This window comes from Salvelinus alpinus, chromosome 3 (genome assembly GCF_045679555.1).
Source record: "Salvelinus alpinus chromosome 3, SLU_Salpinus.1, whole genome shotgun sequence".
In the NCBI taxonomy this organism is placed as follows: Eukaryota; Metazoa; Chordata; class Actinopteri; order Salmoniformes; family Salmonidae; genus Salvelinus; species Salvelinus alpinus.
In genome coordinates, this window is record NC_092088.1 from 110,356,312 (window position 1) to 110,377,874 (window position 21,563).

At 41.3% G+C, this 21,563-nt stretch overlaps 2 protein-coding genes across 2 annotated transcripts in view; one reads left to right on the plus strand and one right to left on the minus strand.

Annotated features, from left to right (window-relative positions):
* Positions 1 to 21,563, minus strand: part of LOC139569899 (ankyrin-3-like) — a 195,762-nt gene that overhangs the window by 158,850 nt on the left and 15,349 nt on the right. The window lies entirely within an intron of this gene.
* On the plus strand, positions 321 to 13,893 carry LOC139571692 (microfibril-associated glycoprotein 4-like). The gene is made up of 6 exons (XM_071394840.1): positions 321 to 457; positions 731 to 799; positions 6,569 to 6,760; positions 7,293 to 7,389; positions 7,544 to 7,711; positions 12,979 to 13,893. Exons 1-6 carry the CDS (start codon positions 431 to 433, stop codon positions 13,227 to 13,229), a joined length of 804 nt encoding a protein of 267 aa, XP_071250941.1. The 5' UTR covers positions 321 to 430; the 3' UTR covers positions 13,230 to 13,893.

Genomic DNA, 21,563 nt, shown 5'->3' on the forward strand with positions numbered 1-21,563 from the left:
TCACTAGAAGATGCATATCGTTCATCCTAGCAGGAGAGGTCTCAACTGAGTTGTCTGCTAGCGAATTAAAACTTTTAAATGAAAAGTAGCAGTTCATTTTTGAAGTGGAAAAAGTAGCCGGCTGAAAATGAGTATGTTACCGGCTGTTTGGCCGACGTCCGGCGCTTAGGGAAAACACAGGGAAAGTACTGAGTGATGCAACGTGCTCTGGTTGCCTTTATAAAGAGGTGTGGACCAGGGAAAGTACTGAGTGATGCAACATGCTCTGGTTGCCTTTATAAAGAGGTGTGGACCAGGGAAAGTACTGAGTGATGCAACATGCTCTGGTTGCCTTTATAAAGAGGTGTGGACCAGGGAAAGTACTGAGTGATGCAACATGCTCTGGTTGCCTTTATAAAGAGGTGTGCATCTTAGTCGGGACAAACAGCTCATGAAGACACATCTGTCACTGATACAGGTGAGCTCATGCATGTCTCTCACTATTCTTAACTGAACACAAATCATTTCAAATCATTTCAAATCAAACAATTAGGAAGGGAGGTTTTCCTGGTGCCTAATGTAACATTGTCCGATCTGTTCAGTCATCATAGGACCTAACTAAAATCCTGTTTGTTAACACAGTAAAAGTAAATTGTCATAGTGAGGCAGAGTGACTGTGTAAGTGGTAGTATTTCACCTACAGCTGGTGGCCTGAACAGTACTGTAGTAAATGAGCTCCCTTCTCTTACAGGACGTCCATTCAACAAACTATTCTGAAGTTTCCTTCAAAGGCAGACAGACATCTATCACAACAACGATGGTATGTATTAATAAACCATTATTAGAATGATCAGAAAACACCATTCAGAGATACTAACATGACTATAGGACATGTGTCTCTAATGAAAACACCATTCTGAGATACTAACGTGACTATAGGACATGTGTCTCTAATGAAAAGACCATTCAGAGGTACTAACGTGACTATAGGACATGTGTCTCTAATGAAAACACCATTCAGAGGTACTAACGTGACTATAGGACATGTGTCTCTAATGAAAACACCATTCAGAGGTACTAACGTGACTATAGGACATGTGTCTCTAATGAAAAGACCATTCAGAGATACTAACGTGACTATAGGACATGTGTCTCTAATGAAAACACCATTCAGAGATACTAACGTGACTATAGGACATGTGTCTCTAATGAAAAGACCATTCAGAGATACTAACGTGACTATAGGACATGTGTCTCTAATGAAAAGACCATTCAGAGATACTAACGTGACTATAGGACATGTGTCTCTAATGAAAAGACCATTCAGAGATACTAACGTGACTATAGGACATGTGTCTCTAATGAAAACACCATTCAGAGATACTAACATGACTATAGGACATGTGTCTCTAATGAAAAGACCATTCAGAGGTACTAACGTGACTATAGGACATGTGTCTCTAATGAAAAGACCATTCAGAGGTACTAACGTGACTATAGGACATGTGTCTCTAATGAAAAGACCATTCAGAGATACTAACGTGACTATAGGACATGTGTCTCTAATGAAAAGACCATTCAGAGATACTAACGTGACTATAGGACATGTGTCTCTAATGAAAACACCATTCTGAGATACTAACGTGACTATAGGACATGTGTCTCTAATGAAAAGACCATTCAGAGATACTAACGTGACTATAGGACATGTGTCTCTAATGAAAAGACCATTCAGAGGTACTAACGTGACTATAGGACATGTGTCTCTAATGAAAAGACCATTCTGAGATACTAACGTGACTATAGGACATGTGTCTCTAATGAAAAGACCATTCAGAGATACTAACGTGACTATAGGACATGTGTCTCTAATGAAAAGACCATTCAGAGATACTAACGTGACTATAGGACATGTGTCTCTAATGAAAAGACCATTCAGAGGTACTAACGTGACTATAGGACATGTGTCTCTAATGAAAAGACCATTCTGAGATACTAACGTGACTATAGGACATGTGTCTCTAATGAAAAGACCATTCTGAGATACTAACGTGACTATAGGACATGTGTCTCTAATGAAAACACCATTCTGAGATACTAACGTGACTATAGGACATGTGTCTCTAATGAAAAGACCATTCTGAGATACTAACGTGACTATAGGACATGTCTCTCTAATGAAAAGACCATTCAGAGGTACTAACGTGACTATAGGACATGTGTCTCTAATGAAAAGACCATTCAGAGATACTAACGTGACTATAGGACATGTGTCTCTAATGAAAAGACCATTCAGAGGTACTAACGTGACTATAGGACATGTGTCTCTAATGAAAAGACCATTCTGAGATACTAACGTGACTATAGGACATGTGTCTCTAATGAAAAGACCATTCTGAGATACTAACGTGACTATAGGACATGTGTCTCTAATGAAAACACCATTCTGAGATACTAACGTGACTATAGGACATGTGTCTCTAATGAAAAGACCATTCAGAGGTACTAACGTGACTATAGGACATGTGTCTCTAATGAAAAGACCATTCAGAGATACTAACGTGACTATAGGACATGTGTCTCTAATGAAAAGACCATTCAGAGGTACTAACGTGACTATAGGACATGTGTCTCTAATGAAAAGACCATTCAGAGGTACTAACGTGACTATAGGACATGTGTCTCTAATGAAAAGACCATTCAGAGGTACTAACGTGACTATAGGACATGTGTCTCTAATGAAAAGACCATTCAGAGGTACTAACGTGACTATAGGACATGTGTCTCTAATGAAAAGACCATTCTGAGATACTAACGTGACTATAGGACATGTGTCTCTAATGAAAAGACCATTCTGAGATACTAACGTGACTATAGGACATGTGTCTCTAATGAAAACACCATTCTGAGATACTAACGTGACTATAGGACATGTGTCTCTAATGAAAAGACCATTCAGAGGTACTAACGTGACTATAGGACATGTGTCTCTAATGAAAAGACCATTCAGAGATACTAACGTGACTATAGGACATGTGTCTCTAATGAAAAGACCATTCAGAGGTACTAACGTGACTATAGGACATGTGTCTCTAATGAAAAGACCATTCAGAGGTACTAACGTGACTATAGGACATGTGTCTCTAATGAAAAGACCATTCAGAGGTACTAACGTGACTATAGGACATGTGTCTCTAATGAAAAGACCATTCAGAGGTACTAACGTGACTATAGGACATGTGTCTCTAATGAAAAGACCATTCAGAGATACTAACGTGACTATAGGACATGTGTCTCTAATGAAAAGACCATTCTGAGATACTAACGTGACTATAGGACATGTGTCTCTAATGAAAAGACCATTCAGAGATACTAACATGACTATAGGACATGTGTCTCTAATGAAAAGCCCATTCTGAGATACTAACGTGACTATAGGACATGTGTCTCTAATGAAAAGACCATTCTGAGATACTAACGTGACTATAGGACATGTCTCTCTAATGAAAAGACCATTCAGAGATACTAACGTGACTATAGGACATGTGTCTCTAATGAAAAGACCATTCAGAGGTACTAACGTGACTATAGGACATGTGTCTCTAATGAAAAGACCATTCAGAGATACTAACATGACTATAGGACATGTGTCTCTAATGAAAAGACCATTCAGAGATACTAACGTGACTATAGGACATGTGTCTCTAATGAAAAGACCATTCAGAGATACTAACGTGACTATAGGACATGTGTCTCTAATGAAAAGCCCATTCTGGTGGGAAGCTGCTACAGACCACCAAGTGCTAACAGTCAGTATCTGGATAATATGTGAAATGCTTGATAATGTATGTGATATCAACAGAGAGGTATATTTGCTGGGGGATTTAAAAATTGACTGGCTTTCATCAAGCTGCCCACTCAGGAAAAAACTTCAAACAGTAACCAGTGCCTGCAACCTGGTTCAGGTTATCAATCAACCTACCAGGGTATTTACTAACAGCACAGGAATGAAATTATCAACATGTATTGATCACATCTTTACTAATGCTGCAGAAATTTGTTTGAAAGCAGTATACAAATCCATCTGATGTAGTGATCCCAATATAGCAGCCATATCTAGTAAAACCAGTTCTGAAGGCTGGGCCTAATATAGTGTATAAGAGGTCATACAAGAAGTTCTGTAGTGATTCCTACGTTATTGATGTAAAGAATATCTGTAGGTTTGTGGTGTGTATTGAGGAGCAAACAGACACTGCACATGACACATTTATGAAAGTGCTTATTCCAGTTGCTTAATGTAATGCCCATTAAGAAAATGACTGTAAAAACTGTTAAATCCCCTTGGATTGATGAGGAATTGAAAAATGGTATGGTTGAGAGGGATGAGGCAAAAGGTGTGGCAATTAAGTCTGGCAGCCCAACTGATTGGTTACATGATATAAAGAATGATCGTAAAAAGCTTTGGGGAATGTTAGTCAACACGGCTTCATCATTCATTGAATCAGATGGCTGATATTGCATCACAAAGCCCACTGATATTGCCAACTACTAATGACTTTTTAATTGGCAAGATAAGCAAACTTAGGGATGACATGCCAGCAACAAACGCTGACACTACACATCCAAGTATATCTGACGAAATTATGAAAGACAAGAATTGTACTTTTGAATTCCCTTAAAGTCTGCGTGGAAGAGGTGAAAAAATGTATATTGTCTGTCAACAATGACAAGCCACCGGTGTTTGACAATCTGGATGGAAATTTACTGAGGATAATAGCAGACGATATTGCCACTCCTATTTGCCATGTCTTCAATTTAAGCCTACTAGAAAGTGTGTGCCCTCAGACCTGGAGGGAAGCTAAAGTCATTCCGCTACATAAAAATAGTAAAGCCCCCTTTACTGGCTCAAATAGCTGACAATCAGCCTGTTACCAATCCTTAGTAAACTTCTGGAAAAAATGTGTTTGACCAGATACAATGCTATTTCACAGTAAACAAATTGACCTCAGACTTTCAGCATGCTTATAGGGAAGGACACTCAACAAGCGCAGCACTTACACAAATGATTGATGATTGGCTGAGAGAAACTGATGATAAACGTATTGTGGGGGCTGTCTTGTTAGACTTCAGTGCAGCTTTTGACATTATCGATCATAGTCTGCTGCTGGAAAAACGTACGTGTTATGGCTTTACACCCCCTGCTATAATGTGGATAAAGAGTTACCTGTCTAATAGAACACAGAGGGTGTTCTTTAATGGAAACCTCTCCAACATAATCCAGGTAGAATCAGGAATTCCCCAGGGCAGCTGTTTAGGCCCCTTACTTTTTCAATTTTTACTAACGACATGCCACTGGCTTTGAGTAAAGCCAGTTTGTCTATGTATACGGATGACTCAACACTATACAGGTCAGCTACTACAGAGACTGAAAAGACTGCAACACTAAACAAAGAGCTGCAGGTAGTTTCAGAGTGGGTGGCAAGGAATAAGTTAGTCCTAAATATTTATAAAACTAAAAGCATTGTATTTGGAACAAATCATTCACTAAACCCTAAACCTCAACTAAATATTGTAATAAATAATGTGGAAATTGAGAAAGTTGAGATGACTAAACTGCTTGGAGTAACCCTGGATTGTAAACTGTCATGTTCAAAACATATTGATGCAGTAGTAGCTAAGATGGGGAGACGTCTGTCTATAATAAAGCGATGCTCTACCTTCTTAACAACACTGTCAACAAGGCAGGTCCTACAGGCCCTAGTTTTGTTGCACCTGGACTACTGTTCAGTCGTGTGGTCAGGTGCCACAAAAAAGGACTTAGCAAAATTGCAATTGTCTCAGAACAGGGCAGCACGGCTGGCCCTTGGATGTACAGAGAGCTAATATTAATGATATGCATTTCAATCTCTCCTGGCTGAAAGTGGAGGAGAGAATGACTTCATCACTACTTGTATTTATGAGAGGTATTGACATGTTGAATGCACCGAGCTGTCTGTCTAAACTACTAGCACACAGCTCAGACACCCATGCATACCCCACAAGACATGCCACCAGAGATCTCTTCACAGTCCCTAAGTCCAGAACAGACTATGGGAGGTGCACAGTACTACATAGAGCCATGACTACATGGAACTCTATTCCACATCAGGTAACTGATGCAGCAGGAGAATCAGATTTTAAAAAACAGATAAAAATACACCTTATGGAACAGCAGGGACTGTGAAGAGAGACACACACACACACACACACACACACACACACACACACACACACACACACACACACACACACACACACACACACACACACACACACACACACACACACACACAATAACATACGCACTATACATACAGATGGATTTAGTGCTGTAGATATGTGGTAGTGGTGGAGTAGGGGCCTGAGGGAACACAGTGTGTTGTGAAATCTGTGAATGTATTGTAATGTTTTTAAAACTGTATAAACTGCCTTATTTTGCTGGACCCCAGGCAGCAGCTAATGGGGATCCATAATAAATACAAATACAAATGAACCAACAGTAGACAGTTTTTGCATTAAAACTGCTATATCCATCTACCCTGTGCTGCAGTCCATCTTGCTGCTGGCTCTACTGGTGCCCGTGATGGGGCAGTCCTCCCTGCATCCAGTGGACTGTGATGAGGTCTATAGATCAGGTTCTGGACAAAACGGGGTCTACACCATCTACCCTGCAGGACCTACCTCACCTGTCCAGGTGTTCTGTGACATGGGGTTGGAAAGTGCACATCTAGGAAAGTGGACGGTCAGTTTCAATTTGTGTTATTGAAATACACTTAAAGACTAATTTACCATGAACTGTCTCTCTCTCTCCTAATCTGTTTATCAAACACTCTCTCTCTCTTAATCTGACAATTAAACAATCGCTTTCTCAATCTGTCAATTAAATAATTTCTCTCTCTCTTAATCTGACAATTAAACAACCTCTCTATATGAATCTGTCAATTAAACCATTTCTCTCTCTTAATCTGACAATTAAACAATTGCTCTCTCTCTTAATCTGTCAATTAAACAATTTCTCTCTCTCTTAATCTGTCAATTAAACAATCTCTCTATATGAATCTGTCAATTAAACAATCTCTCTCTATCTTAATCTGTAAATTAAACAATATCTCTCTCTTAATCTGTCAATTAAACAATATATCGCTCTTAATCGGTCAATTAAATAATCTCTCTCTATTTTAATCTTTAAATTAAACAATATCTCTCTCTTAATCTGTCAATAAAACAATATCTCTCTCTTAATCTGTCATTGAATCAATCTCTCTCTAAATCAGCTGATTCAGAGCCGACAGGATGGATCAGTGAACTTCCACAGGAAGTGGGATCAGTACAAGAGTGGTTTTGGGAGCGCAGCTGGAGAGTACTGGCTGGGTAAGAACGGGTTTAACTTCTAGCCAACAGAACGTTCTCCTCCTAGAACCTTGTTCTACCACGGACTTCATCCGGTTTGTCCTAGTTCATTCAAGGCCATTTGTCATTGTATTCAGACAACACAGTGAATTGCTATGTTGATCTCATTCTCCAGGGCTGGAGACGATGCATCTCCTGACTATGAAAGGAACCTATGAGCTGAGGGTGGCCATGGAGGACTTTGAGGGGAATAAGGTCTATGCTCAGTACTCTTCCTTCTCCGTTGGACCAGAGGCTGAAGGATACCTGCTAACACTGGGCTCATTCAAAGATGGAGGAGCAGGTGGGGGACAATTTATATTGTCCAAGAAAAAATAACAAGAAAAAAAGTCTAAGAAAATAGTCCAAGAATTTACTGTAGTACCAGAATATACTGTAGTACCAGAATATAGTCCAATAATATACTGTAGTACCAGAATATACTGTAGTACCAGAATATAGTCCATTAATATACTGTAGTACCAGAATATAGTACCAGAATATACTGTAGTACCAGAATATAGTACCAGAATATACTGTAGTACCAGAATATACTGTAGTACCAGAATATAGTACCAGAATATACTGTAGTACCAGAATATACTGTAGTACCAGAATATACTGTAGTACCAGAATATAGTCCAATAATATACTGTAGTACCAGAATATAGTCCAATAATATACTGTAGTACCAGAATATAGTCCAATAATATACTGTAGTACCAGAATATAGTACCATAATATAGTCCAATAATATACTGTAGTACCAAAATATACCATAGTACCAGAATATAGTCCAATAATATAGCACCAGAATATGGCACCAGAATATAGTCCAAGAGTATAGTACAAGAATATAATACCAGAGTATAGTACCATAATATAGCACTAGAATATAGACCAAGATTATAGTACCAGAATATAGTACCATAATATAGTCCAGGAGTATAGTACCAGAGTATAGTACCATGATATAACACTAGAATATAGTCCAAGAATACAGTACCAGAATATAGTACCAGAATATAGTCCAAGAGTATAGTACCATAATATAGTACCAGAATATAGTCCAAGAGTATAGTACCAGAATATAGTCCAAGAATATAGTACCGTAATATAGTACCAGAATATAGTCCAATAGTATAGTACCAGAATATAGTACCAGCATATAGCACTAGAATATAGACCAAGATTATAGTGCCAGAATATAGTACCATAATATAGTCCAAGAGTATAGTACCAGAGTATAGTACCATAATATAACACTAGAATATAGTCCAAGAGTATAGTACCAGAGTATAGTACCAGAATATAGTACCATGATATAGTCCAAGAGTATAGTACCAGAATATAGCACTAGAATATAGTCCAAGAGTATAGTACCAGAATATAGTACCAGAATATACACTGCTCAAAAAAATAAAGGGAACACTTAAACAACACAATGTAACTCCAAGTCAATCACACTTCTGTGAAATTAAACTGTCCACTTAGGAAGCAACACTGATTGACAATAAATTCCACATGCTGTTGTGCAAATGGAATAGACAACAGGTGGAAATTATAGGCAATTAGCAAGACACCCCCAATAAAGGAGTGGTTCTGCAGGTGGTGACCACAGACCACTTCTCAGTTCCTATGCTTCCTGGCTGATGTTTTGGTCACTTTTGAATGCTGGCGGTGCTTTCACTCTAGTGGTAGGATGAGATGGAGTCTACAACCCACACAAGTGGCTCAGGTAGTGCAGCTCATCCAGGATGGCACATCAATGCGAGCTGTGGCAAGAAGGTTTGCTGTGTCTGTCAGCGTAGTGTCTAGAGTATGGAGGCGCTACCAGGAGACAGGCCAGTACATCAGAAGACGTGGAGGAGGCCGTAGGAGGGCAACAACCCAGTAGCAGGACCGCTACCTCCGCCTTTGTGCTAGGAGGAGCAGGAGGAGCACTGCCAGAGCCATGCAAAATGACCTCCAGCAGGCCACAAATGTGCATGTGTCTGCTCAAACGGTTAGAAACAGACTCCATGAGGGTGGTATGAGGGCCCGACGTCCACAGGTGGGGGTTGTGCTTACAGCCCAACACCGTGCAGGACATTTGGCATTTGCCAGAGAACACCAAGATTGGGAAATTCGCCACTGACGCCCTGTGCTCTTCACAGATGAAAGCAGGTTCACACTGAGCACATGTGACAGACGTGACAGAGTCTGGAGACGCCGTGGAGAACGTTCTGCTGCCTGCAACATCCTCCAGCATGACCGGTTTGGCGGTGGGTCAGTCATGGTGTGGGGTGGCATTTCTTTGGGGGGCCGCACAGCCCTCCATGTGCGCGCCAGAGGTAGCCTGACTGCCATTAGGTACCGAGATGAGATCCTCAGACCCCTTGTGAGACCATATGCTGGTGCGGTTGGCCCTGGGTTCCTCCTAATGCAAGACAATGCTAGACCTCATGTGGCTGGAGTTTGTCAGCAGTTCCTGCAAGAGGAAGGCATTGATGCTATGGACTGGCCCGCCCGTTCCCCAGACCTGAATCCAATTGAGCACATCTGGGACATCATGTCTCGCTCCATCCACCAACGCCACGTTGCACCACAGACTGTCCAGGAGTTGGCGGATGCTTTAGTCCAGGTCTGGGAGGAGATCCCTCAGGAGACCATCCGCCACCTCATCAGGAGCATGCCCAGGCGTTGTAAGGAGGTCATACAGGCACGTGGAGGCCACACACACTACTGACCCTCATTTTGACTTGTTTTAAGGACATTACATCAAAGTTGGATCAGCCTGTAGTGTGGTTTTCCACTTTAATTTTGAGTGTGACTCCAAATCCAGACCTCCATGGGTTGATAAATTTGATTTCCATTGATAATTTTTGTGTGATTTTGTTGTCAGCACATTCAACTATGTAAAGAAAAAAGTATTTAATAAGAATATTTCATTCATTCAGATCTAGGATGTGTTATTTTAGTGTTCCCTTTATTTTTTTGAGCAGTGTAGCACTAGAATATAGTCCAAGAGTATAGTACCAGAATATAGTACTAGAATATAGTCCTAGAGTATAGTACCAGAATACAGTACTAGAATATAGTCCTAGAGTATAGTACCATAATATAGTACCATAGTATAGTACTAGAATATAGTCCTAGAGTATAGTACCAGAATATAGTACCAGAATATAGTACCAGCATATAGTACTAGAGTATATTACCAGAATATAGTACCAGAATATAGTCCTAGAGTATAGTACAAGAAAATCTGTCAACAAGGGTTCATACTAGGGATGCATGATATATCGGTGAACATATCGGAATCGGCTGATATTAACTAAAAATGCCATCGTCGGTATCGGCCCGGTGTCTAGTTTAACGTAATGACACCACGTAAATGTAGCGCTACACGTGCAACACAGCATTCCAAGCCCACAATGTCTGCTGTGTGGATCGAGCAGTCAACAAGTCATCTGCTGTGTGGATCGAGCAGTCAACAAGTCATCTGCTGTGTGGATCGAGCAGTCAACAAGTCATCTGCTGTGTGGATCGAGCAGTCAACAAGTCATCTGCTGTGTGGATCGAGCAGTCAACAAGTCATCTGCTGTGTGGATCGAGCAGTCAACAAGTCATCTACTGTGTGGATCGAGCAGTCAACAAGTCATCTGCTGTGTGGATCGAGCAGACAACAAGTCATCTGCTGTGTGGATCGAGCAGACAACAAGTCCTGCAGTCATTTGAAAGGATAAGAACATTTCAGAGAGACAACTCAAAGGCGAAATCCATGAAAGCCAAGTTAATGGGATCCATTGCCCTTGACAATCAACTGTTCTCTGTAGTGGGTGATGTTGGCTTTCGTCGACTGGTCGAGCACCGGTACACACTACCAAGTAGGCGCTATTTTTCAGATGTTGCCCTACCGAAGTTACACAGTAATAGCATCACTGCTATTAGCTTCATGACATACATACTATGGAACGCCGTTTGGGTCTTTGTGTGTCAAAAAAGATACAGTAGCACTGTCAAAGCTGAACAAAAAAGTCTGCAAACAAGCGAACACCGGGCATGATCGATGTGTTTTCAATAACGCGTTGGTAATAAAGCATCATTGGTCGACCGCAACTTCTGGGGTAGCTAGCATTAGCTTGGTACTTAGCTAGCACCAATACAACCAGCCTGAAAACAATGACCAGTAGAAACTGCAGTCATTTTCATTATTCTTGGCAATGATTTAGGATTCCTTGTGAGTTAGTATTAGCTAGGTTGCCACTTGTTGTTCGCCTATTGAAATTGAACTTCAGTTCATGAAAATAAATAGCTAGCCAGCTACTTAACCCTGTTGCCCAAAGCTAACGTTATAAGCAGCCAGCTAGCTTCATCTGGCTAGTGAGGCTCGACCTGACCGGGTTATGAGTTGTGAAGCTAGCCACAATAAGGATTAGGCACAATAGTGGAATTTGTGGTTTGCCTTCAAAATAAAAGTATGTCATTGACAGTGATGCAAATGAATCCAAATAGTAGAATTATGCCATACTTTTATTTTGAAGGCTAACCGCAAAGTCCACTATTGTTACTACTATTGTTAACCGCAAAGTCCACTAGATGTTAGCTCGCGAACTAAAGCTACTGAAATAGATGTTAGCTAGCGAACTAAAGCTACTGAAATAGATGTTAGCTAGCGAACTAAAGCTACTGAAATAGATGTTAGCTAGCTAACTATAGCTACTGAAATAGATGTTAGCTAGCTAACTATAGCTACTGAAATAGATGTTAGCTAGCTAACTATAGCTACTGAAACAGATGGTTGTTTTGCTGTGTTTTTGGGGAAGAACATTGTTTGCTAGCTAACATTGTTTGCATCCATGAGCTAGCTAGCTTTTTTTAATGACCAGCACTGTAGGTGCGCGAGACAACTTTACCAGCATCATAGCATACGTATCGATGAATCGTTGTGACATATTAAATACGAGTGATAGTGTAATCAATGTGTAATAACTATGTAAAAAAATTATGAACGTCTTAAATTATTATGTGACGTGCAGTCATATTCAGGTCCTGATTGGTCAACAAGCCTAATTGACACGTCAAATAGTGTTAAATAGTATATTTTTTGACACGCAAAGACCCAAACGGCGTTCCATAGAAATCCTGGTTGAGAATGAAGCGACTGAACAAATGAACAACGAAACAGCACAGCAAGTAAGTGAAAGAAATCGGTTGTGATTAACGTTTTTCTGGTAACGGGGACATAAATGCTAACTAAATTACTTTTAGGTCAGTGTGGTGTGTGCAGGGTATTATTTAACCTTTATTTAACCTTTATTTAACCTTTATTTAACCTTTATTTAACTAGGCAAGTCAGTTAAGAACAAAATCTTATTTACAATGAAAGCCTATCCCCGGCCAAACCCGGACGATGCTGGGACAATTGTGCGCCGCCCCTATGGGACTCCCAATCAAGGAAAATATCGGATATCGGTATCGGCCAGAAATGTCATATTGGTGCATCACTAGTTCATACCTAAAGCTGGTGGAAGTATTATCATTAGGTTACCTAGAGTCCTTATTTATCTCCTCTGTTCTTTTCCTCAGGAGATTCTCTGGTTTATCACAATGGTCAGAAATTTACAACGTTAGATAAAGACCAGGACCTTCATGTCGCCAACTGTGCCCAGGTGTACTACGGAGGATTTTGGCACAACGACTGCCATTTTACTAACCCCAATGGGATATATGCATGGGGCGAGTCTGCCTTTGGTATTGGCATCAACTGGCAAACATGGAAAGGCTTTACATACTCCCTGAAAGCCATCACCATGAAGATCAGACCAGCCCCGGCATAGAAGTCAATCATTTCTAACACAATTGTAAAATCAGATTTTTCAAAAACAATTATTGTCATACAAACATTTACAGCACATGCACATATTCCATTTATAAGGGAGGGGGGGGGGGATCTTTTTTTCTAAGTATGGTTTGTGTTTGGGTCTTCAGAGATTAGAAGGTGCAGCAGGATACAGAAGATCTCAGATCTACTCTGATGTGCAGTGTTGCCATAGCAACAGAACCCTGACTGCAGTGGGGATTATATGACTCTGACCCATCATTTAACTATCTCTGTCTCTTACCTTAACCCTCTGTCTGTATCTTACCTTAACCCTCTGTCTGTCTCTTACCTTAACCCTCTGTCTGTCTCTTACCTTAACCCTCTGTCTGTCTCTTACCTTAACACAATGTCTGTCTCTTACCTTAACACAATGTCTGTCTCTTACCTTAACCCTCTGTCTGTCTCTTACCTTAACCCTCTGTCTGTCTCTTACCTTAACCCTCTGTCTGTCTCTTACCTTAACCCTCTGTCTGTCTCTTACCTTAACCCTCTGTCTGTCTCTTACCTTAACCCTCTGTCTGTCTCTTACCTTACCCCTCTGTCTGTCTCTTACCTTAACCCACTGTCTGTTATGATCACCAACATTTGAAATAAAGACAGATACTGTACCTGCAAAATTATGAATTGTCCCGCAGTTTATTGTGCAATGTTTAGAACCAAAGGTCTTTGTTGCCATGGTAAAAAAGACATGACTTTAAGCTCCATATTGAAACAGCATCAGTTTATTATCTATGGGACTTTAGCATAGTTACATGTGTGTGATGACTTCAGCCAACAATGTGCAACCGTGTTGAATTGAGTTTGTGGGTAAGATGGTGAAGTAATTCCAAGATTGACCTATTGAGTGGCTTAAAAAAAAATACATCACGACATTAGGTCAATTGAGTGAGAAATGCCTCTTGCATGTGTGTAGATCTTTGTTTTGGTCTCACTATGTGATGCACTGTCATCTACTTCTATGTGTCACATACAAATCTATTACTACCTGTCAGGGCAATGAGATTGAGACTGTAACCTCGTATAAATATCTTGGAATTTTAATTGATGACGGCCTCTCTTTTAAATTGCATATTCAACAACTTACAAAAAAATTGAAGCTGAAGTTGGGATTTTATTTTAGGAATAAGGCCTGTTTTTCTTTTGAAGCCAGAAGGAGGCTAGTATTAGCTACATTTATGCCTTTACTAGAATATGGGGATGTTTTATATAACGTTCAGAGCCCCCACTTGACGCTCTGGCCGATGATTTGTTTACCTCTGGATAACATGAAAACAGCCTAACCAGCTCTGCTGGCAACAATTTCATTATGCTTTTTGTCAGACATTTACTGACACCAGCCATATTCAACGGGTGTTGTACACTTTAGCTTAGGACATGTAGCTAGCTAGCTAGGTAAACAATGAACCTAGCTAGGTAAACAATGAACCTAGCTAGGTAAACAATGAACCTAGCTAGGTAAACAATGTCACGTAACGTTAGCTAACAAGCCAGCCAGCTAACAATAGATAGTTAAACAACAATGAACCTAGTGCCAAATCATGTCGTTACTACACTGTATGAATATGCTGGGAGCTAACCAACCAGGTTCAATGTTAGCTAGCTAGGTAAACAATGAACCTGGCAAGGTAAACAACGTGTAAGATCACACACGTCACGTAACGTTAGCTAATGAGCCAGCCAGCTAATGTTAGCTAGTTAAACAACAATGAACATAGTGCCAAATCATGTGGTTACTATCCTGCATGAATCTGCTCAACAATCTACTGAGAGCTAACCAACCAGGTTCAATGTTAGCTAGCTAACATTAGGCTCTAACTAGCAAAGAAACGGCTCTGGGATACGAATAATAATGTCATACTCGTAACGTTAGCTAGTGAGCCAGCCAGCTAACGTTAGCTAGCTAGCTAACAGTACACTTCAGCTTAAAAAATAAACCACTTCCTGTCAAATTTAGAAATGTGTAATATCTGATAATGTAGCTAGCTAACGCTAGACTATCTTACCCATATACATCATCATGCATGATGGACACCTCTCTGTCAGGAATGCCATACCACCAATGCCCTTAGTTTGAAGATGTAATCCGGAGAAAGGTGTTTTCTCCATCTCCTTAGCTATCAGACTATAATTCTACTCATTTCAAAACTTAATCCTCCAGAAAGTGGAGAGCAACACTTATGCAGCTCTGTGGCTTAACCAATAAGGCTCGAAATTGATCAATTTTATTCATATTTACAGATGGTATACACGTTTGTTATTAAGGAGCATTAAAGTTCACATGTTCCAGAAGGAATTTCTGCCAACAAATGCATTTTGATTTAAAAACAATTTGATTAAATGGCTCTCCTGGGAAGTTGTGACTTGCGACACACACCTAGTTTCCTCAAAAACAGACTTTCAGCACGCTTATAGGGAAGGACATTCAAAAAGCACATCACTTACACAAATGACTGATGATTGGCTGAGAGAAATTGATGATTAAAAAGAATGAGGGGGGTGTTTTGTTAAACTTCAGTGCAGCTTCTGACGTTATCGATCATAGTCTGCTGCTAAGAAAATGTACGTGTTATGGCTTTATACCCCCTGCTATATTGTGTATAAAGAGTTGCCGGTCTAACAGAACACAGAGGGTGTTCTTTAATGGAAGCCTCTCACATATAATCCAGGTAGAATCAGGAATTCCACAGGGCAGCTGTCTAGGACCCTTACTTTTTTCAATATTTTCTAATGACATGGTACTGGCTTTGAGTAAAGCCATTGTGTCTATGTATGCGGATGACTCAACACTATAAACGTCAGCTACTACAGCGACTGAAATGACTGCAGAAGTCTGTCTGTAATAAAGTGCTACTCTACCTTTTTAACAACACTATCAACATGGTAGGCCCTACAGGCTCCAGTTTTGTCTCACCTGGACTACTGTTCAGTCGTGTGGTCAGGTGCCACAAAGAGGGACTTAGGAAAATTGCAATTGGCTCAAAACAGGGCAGCACGGCTGGCCCTTGGATGTACACAGAGAGCAAACAATAATATGCATGTCAACCTCTCCTGGCTCAAAGTGGAGGAGAGATTGACTTCATCACTACATGTATTTGTGAGAGGTATTGATATGTTGAAAGCACCAAGCTGTCAGTTTAAACAACCAGCACACAGCTCAGACACCCAAGGAAACACTTTTAGTCTTGAAATCTTTGGTTGTTTACTACACTACTCACTCTGTGAATCCTTAAAGAGATGGGTGGGGCTAAGGCTTAAGAGGGTGTGAACGATGCTGAATGGGTGTAGACAGATTAGAGCATTCCAAGTACACTACCGTTCAAAACTTTGGGGTCACCTAGAAATGTCCTTGTTTTTTAAAGAAAATGAAACATGAAATGAAAAGAATTAAATTGTATGAATTGGCTTATCAAAATAATGTATTAATGAATATATGTAAGTTTTATTAAATCAATAAGGCATGCAAGGCAGTGCAATGGCATCCTTTACCTCCGCTATCGCGACAGGCTGAACAACTGCATCCTTTACCTCCGCTATCGCGACAGGCTGAACAACGGCATCCTTTACCTCCGCTATCGCGACAGGCTGAACAACGGCATCATTTACCTCCGCTATCGCGACAGGCTGAACAACGGCATCCTTTACCTCCGCTATCGCGACAGGCTGAACAACGGCATCCTTTACCTTCGCTATTGCGACAGGCTGAACAACGGCATCCTTTACCTCCGCTATCGCGACAGGCTGAACAACGGCATCCTTTACCTCCGCTATCGCGACAGGCTGAACAACGGCATCATTTACCTCCGCTATCGCGACAGGCTGAACAACGGCATCCTTTACCTCCGCTATCGCGACAGGCTGAACAACGGCATCCTTTACCTTCGCTATTGCGACAGGCTGAACAACGGCATTCTTTACCTCCGCTATCGCGACAGGCTGAACAACGGCATCCTTTACCTCCGCTATCGCGACAGGCTGAACAACGGCATCCTTTACCTCCGCTATCGTGACAGGCTAAACAACGGCATCCTTTACCTCCGCTATCGCGACAGGCTGAACAACGGCATCCTTTACCTCCGCTATCGCGACAGGCTGAACAACGGCATCCTTTACCTCCGCTATCGCGACAGGCTGAACAACGGCATCCTTTACCTCCGCTATCGCGACAGGCTGAACAACGGCATCCTTTACCTCCGCTATCGCGACAGGCTGAACAACGGCATCCTTTACCTCCGCTATCGCGACAGGCTGAACAACGGCATCCTTTACCTCCGCTATCGCGACAGGCTGAACAGCGGCATCCTTTACCTCCGCTATCGCGACAGGCTGAACAACGGCATCCTTTACCTCCGCTATCGCGACAGGCTGAACAACGGCATCCTTTACCTCCGCTATCGCGACAGGCTGAACAACGGCATCCTTTACCTCCGCTATTGCGACAGGCTGAACAGCGGCATTTACCTGTGACTGTATTCATGATGCAGCACTGCCTCTTGTGCCTTATTGTTTAAGTAATCTACCCATTAAGAAGGATCCAGAACCCTCGGAACATGTGACACAGTGTGTTATCAACCCATTAAGAAGGATCCAGAACCCTCAGTGTGTTTGATAGTGATACAGTGTGTTATCAACCCATTAAGAAGGATCCAGAACCCTCAGTGTGTTATCAACCCATTAAGAAGGATCCAGAACCCTCAGGAACATGTGACACAGTGTGTTATCAACCCATTAAGAAGGATCCAGAACCCTCAGCGTGTTTGATAGTGATACAGTATAATCATAATGAGCCCCTCTATGTAAATGCTGAAGCTGTCCTAGTTAGTTCTATTCTCTCTGTGTTGATGCAGTAAAGAGACAAGCCCTGCAGCAGGATAAACGACTTCACATTCAGTTTCCCCCAAAATACCAGCACCTTGTTTACCACACACTCCTCTCTGTCTCTCTCTCTCTCTCTAGCTCATTTCTCTCTTCTGTCCCCCTCTTTCCTCTTCTCTCTCTCCCTCCCTGTGTTACTGTGCGTGGGCGTGGAATACTTCTCTACCCCCCGCCAGGCCCTGCACCAATCACAGAGCCTCGTTTCCACTGCATGGTGGAGCGTTGTGCTGGAGCAGTGAGGTTGGGGCTGCTCCTCTTCCTCTCCTCCTCTCTCCTCCCCTCCCGTCAACTCCTTTCCTCTCCTCGCCCTCATCTCTCCTTCCTCCCCTCCACTCCTTTCCTCTCCTCGCCCTCATCTCTCCTCTCCTTCTTCCCCTCCACTCCACTCCTTTCCTCTCCTCGCCCTCATCTCTCCTTCCTCCCCTCCTCTTCACTCCTTTCCTCTCCCTCCTCTCTCTCCTTCCTCCCCTCCTCTCTCCTTCCTCCCCTCCTCTCTCCTCTCGCTCCTCTCTCCTTCCTCCCCTCCTCTCCTCCTCTCTGCTCCTTTCCTTTCCTCTCCTCTTCTTTCCTCTCCTCTCTCTTCTCCTCTCCTTCCCTCTGTCCTCGTCTCATCTCCTCTGATGGGTTCTATAATTCATGCCAGTCATAGTGTTAAGAGTGTATCTTCCTCCACTCAGTGCTTCTGTTTTAGAGAGCGAGAGCCCTGCATGGTCCGACCTCCAAACCTCTCTACTGGTCAGAGAGAAAGGGCTTCAGCTCAGCTTGAACAAAGAAGGGGATGCTTAACGGAGGGACTAGTTAACTAGTTAATCAGATGGGCTGATACAGTACTGTATCTCAGTAGAGATGAAGGGACTAGTTAACTAGTTAATCAGATGGGCTGATACAGTACTGTATCTCAGTAGAGATGAAGGGACTAGTTAACTAGTTAATCAGATGGGCTGATACAGTACTGTATCTCAGTAGAGAGATGAAGGGACTAGTTAACTAGTTAATCAGATGGGCTGATACAGTATTGTATCTCAGTAGAGAGATGAAGGGACTAGTTAACTAGTTAATCAGATGGGCTGATACAGTACTGTATCTCAGTAGAGATGAAGGGACTAGTTAACTAGTTAATCAGATGGGCTGATACAGTATTGTATCTCAGTAGAGAGATGAAGGGACTAGTTAACTAGTTAATCAGATGGGCTGATACAGTACTGTATCTCAGTAGAGAGATGAAGGGACTAGTTAACTAGTTAATCTGATGGGCTGATACAGTACTGTATCTCAGTAGAGATGAAGGGACTAGTTAACTAGTTAATCAGATGGGCTGATACAGTACTGTATCTCAGTAGAGAGATGAAGGGACTAGTTAACTAGTTAATCAGATGGGCTGATACAGTACTGTATCTCAGTAGAGAGATAAAGGGACTAGTTAACTAGTTAATCAGATGGGCTGATACAGTACTGTATCTCAGTAGAGATGAAGGGACTAGTTAACTAGTTAATCAGATGGGCTGATACAGTACTGTATCTCAGTAGAGATGAAGGGACTAGTTAACTAGTTAATCAGATGGGCTGATACAGTACTGTATCTCAGTAGAGATGAAGGGACTAGTTAACTAGTTAATCAGATGGGCTGATACAGTACTGTATCTCAGTAGAGAGATGAAGGGACTAGTTAACTAGTTAATCAGATGGGCTGATACAGTACTGTATCTCAGTAGAGATGAAGGGACTAGTTAACTAGTTAATCAGATGGGCTGATACAGTACTGTATCTCAGTAGAGATGAAGGGACTAGTTAACTAGTTAATCAGATGGGCTGATACAGTACTGTATCTCAGTAGAGAGATGAAGGGACTAGTTAACTAGTTAATCAGATGGGCTGATACAGTACTGTATCTCAGTAGAGAGATGAAGGGACTAGTTAACTAGTTAATCAGATGGGCTGATACAGTACTGTATCTCAGTAGAGAGATGAAGGGACTAGTTAACTAGTTAATCAGATGGGCTGATACAGTACTGTATCTCAGTAGAGAGATAAAGGGACTAGTTAACTAGTTAATCAGATGGGCTGATACAGTATTGTATCTCAGTAGAGAGATGAAGGGACTAGTTAACTAGTTAATCAGATGGGCTGATACAGTATTGTATCTCAGTAGAGAGATGAAGGGACTAGTTAACTAGTTAATCAGATGGGCTGATACAGTACTGTATCTCAGTAGAGAGATGAAGGGACTAGTTAACTAGTTAACCAGATGGGCTGATACAGTACTGTATCTCAGTAGAGAGATGAAGGGACTAGTTAACTAGTTAATCAGATGGGCTGATACAGTACTGTATCTCAGTAGAGAGATGAAGGGACTAGTTAACTAGTTAACTAGTTAATCAGATGGGCTGATACAGTACTGTATCTCAGTAGAGAGATGAAGGGACTAGTTAACTAGTTAACCAGATGGGCTGATACAGTACTGTATCTCAGTAGAGAGATGAAAGGACTAGTTAACTAGTTAATCAGATGGGCTGATACAGTACTGTATCTCAGTAGAGAGATGAAGGGACTAGTTAACTAGTTAACTAGTTAATCAGATGGGCTGATACAGTACTGTATCTCAGTAGAGAGATGAAGGGACTAGTTAACTAGTTAATCAGATGGGCTGATACAGTACTGTATCTCAGTAGAGAGATGAAGGGACTAGTTAACTAGTTAATCAGATGGGCTGATACAGTACTGTATCTCAGTAGAGAGATAAAGGGACTAGTTAACTAGTTAATCAGATGGGCTGATACAGTACTGTATCTCAGTAGAGAGATGAAGGGACTAGTTAACTAGTTAACCAGATGGGCTGATACAGTACTGTATCTCAGTAGAGAGATGAAGGGACTAGTTAACTAGTTAATCAGATGGGCTGATACAGTACTGTATCTCAGTAGAGAGATGAAGGGACTAGTTAACTAGTTAACTAGTTAATCAGATGGGCTGATACAGTACTGTATCTCAGTAGAGAGATGAAGGGACTAGTTAACTAGTTAATCAGATGGGCTGATACAGTATTGTATCTCAGTAGAGAGATGAAGGGACTAGTTAACTAGTTAATCATATGGGCTGATACAGTATTGTATCTCAGTAGAGAGATGAAGGGACTAGTTAACTAGTTAATCAGATGGGCTGATACAGTATTGTATCTCAGTAGAGAGATGAAGGGACTAGTTAACTAGTTAATCAGATGGGCTGATACAGTACTGTATCTCAGTAGAGAGATGAAGGGACTAGTTAACTAGTTAATCAGATGGGCTGATACAGTATTATATCTCAGTAGAGAGATGACATGACTGTAGTATAGAGATATATATATATAGATCAGAAATGAAGAGGAACTGTACATTCTGAAGGGACCGAAGATCTGCTTGGGACCAAGAGAGAAAGAGAG

Bases quoted from the DNA above. Each gene is read 5' to 3' on its own strand.
- LOC139571692 (XM_071394840.1), top strand. From the start codon at position 431: ATGAAGACACATCTGTCACTGATACAG. The intron at 458-730 runs GTGAGCTCATGC...CTTCTCTTACAG, and splicing joins CACATCTGTCACTGATACAG to GACGTCCATTCAACAAACTA. The intron at 6,761-7,292 runs GTCAGTTTCAAT...TCTCTAAATCAG, and splicing joins CACATCTAGGAAAGTGGACG to CTGATTCAGAGCCGACAGGA.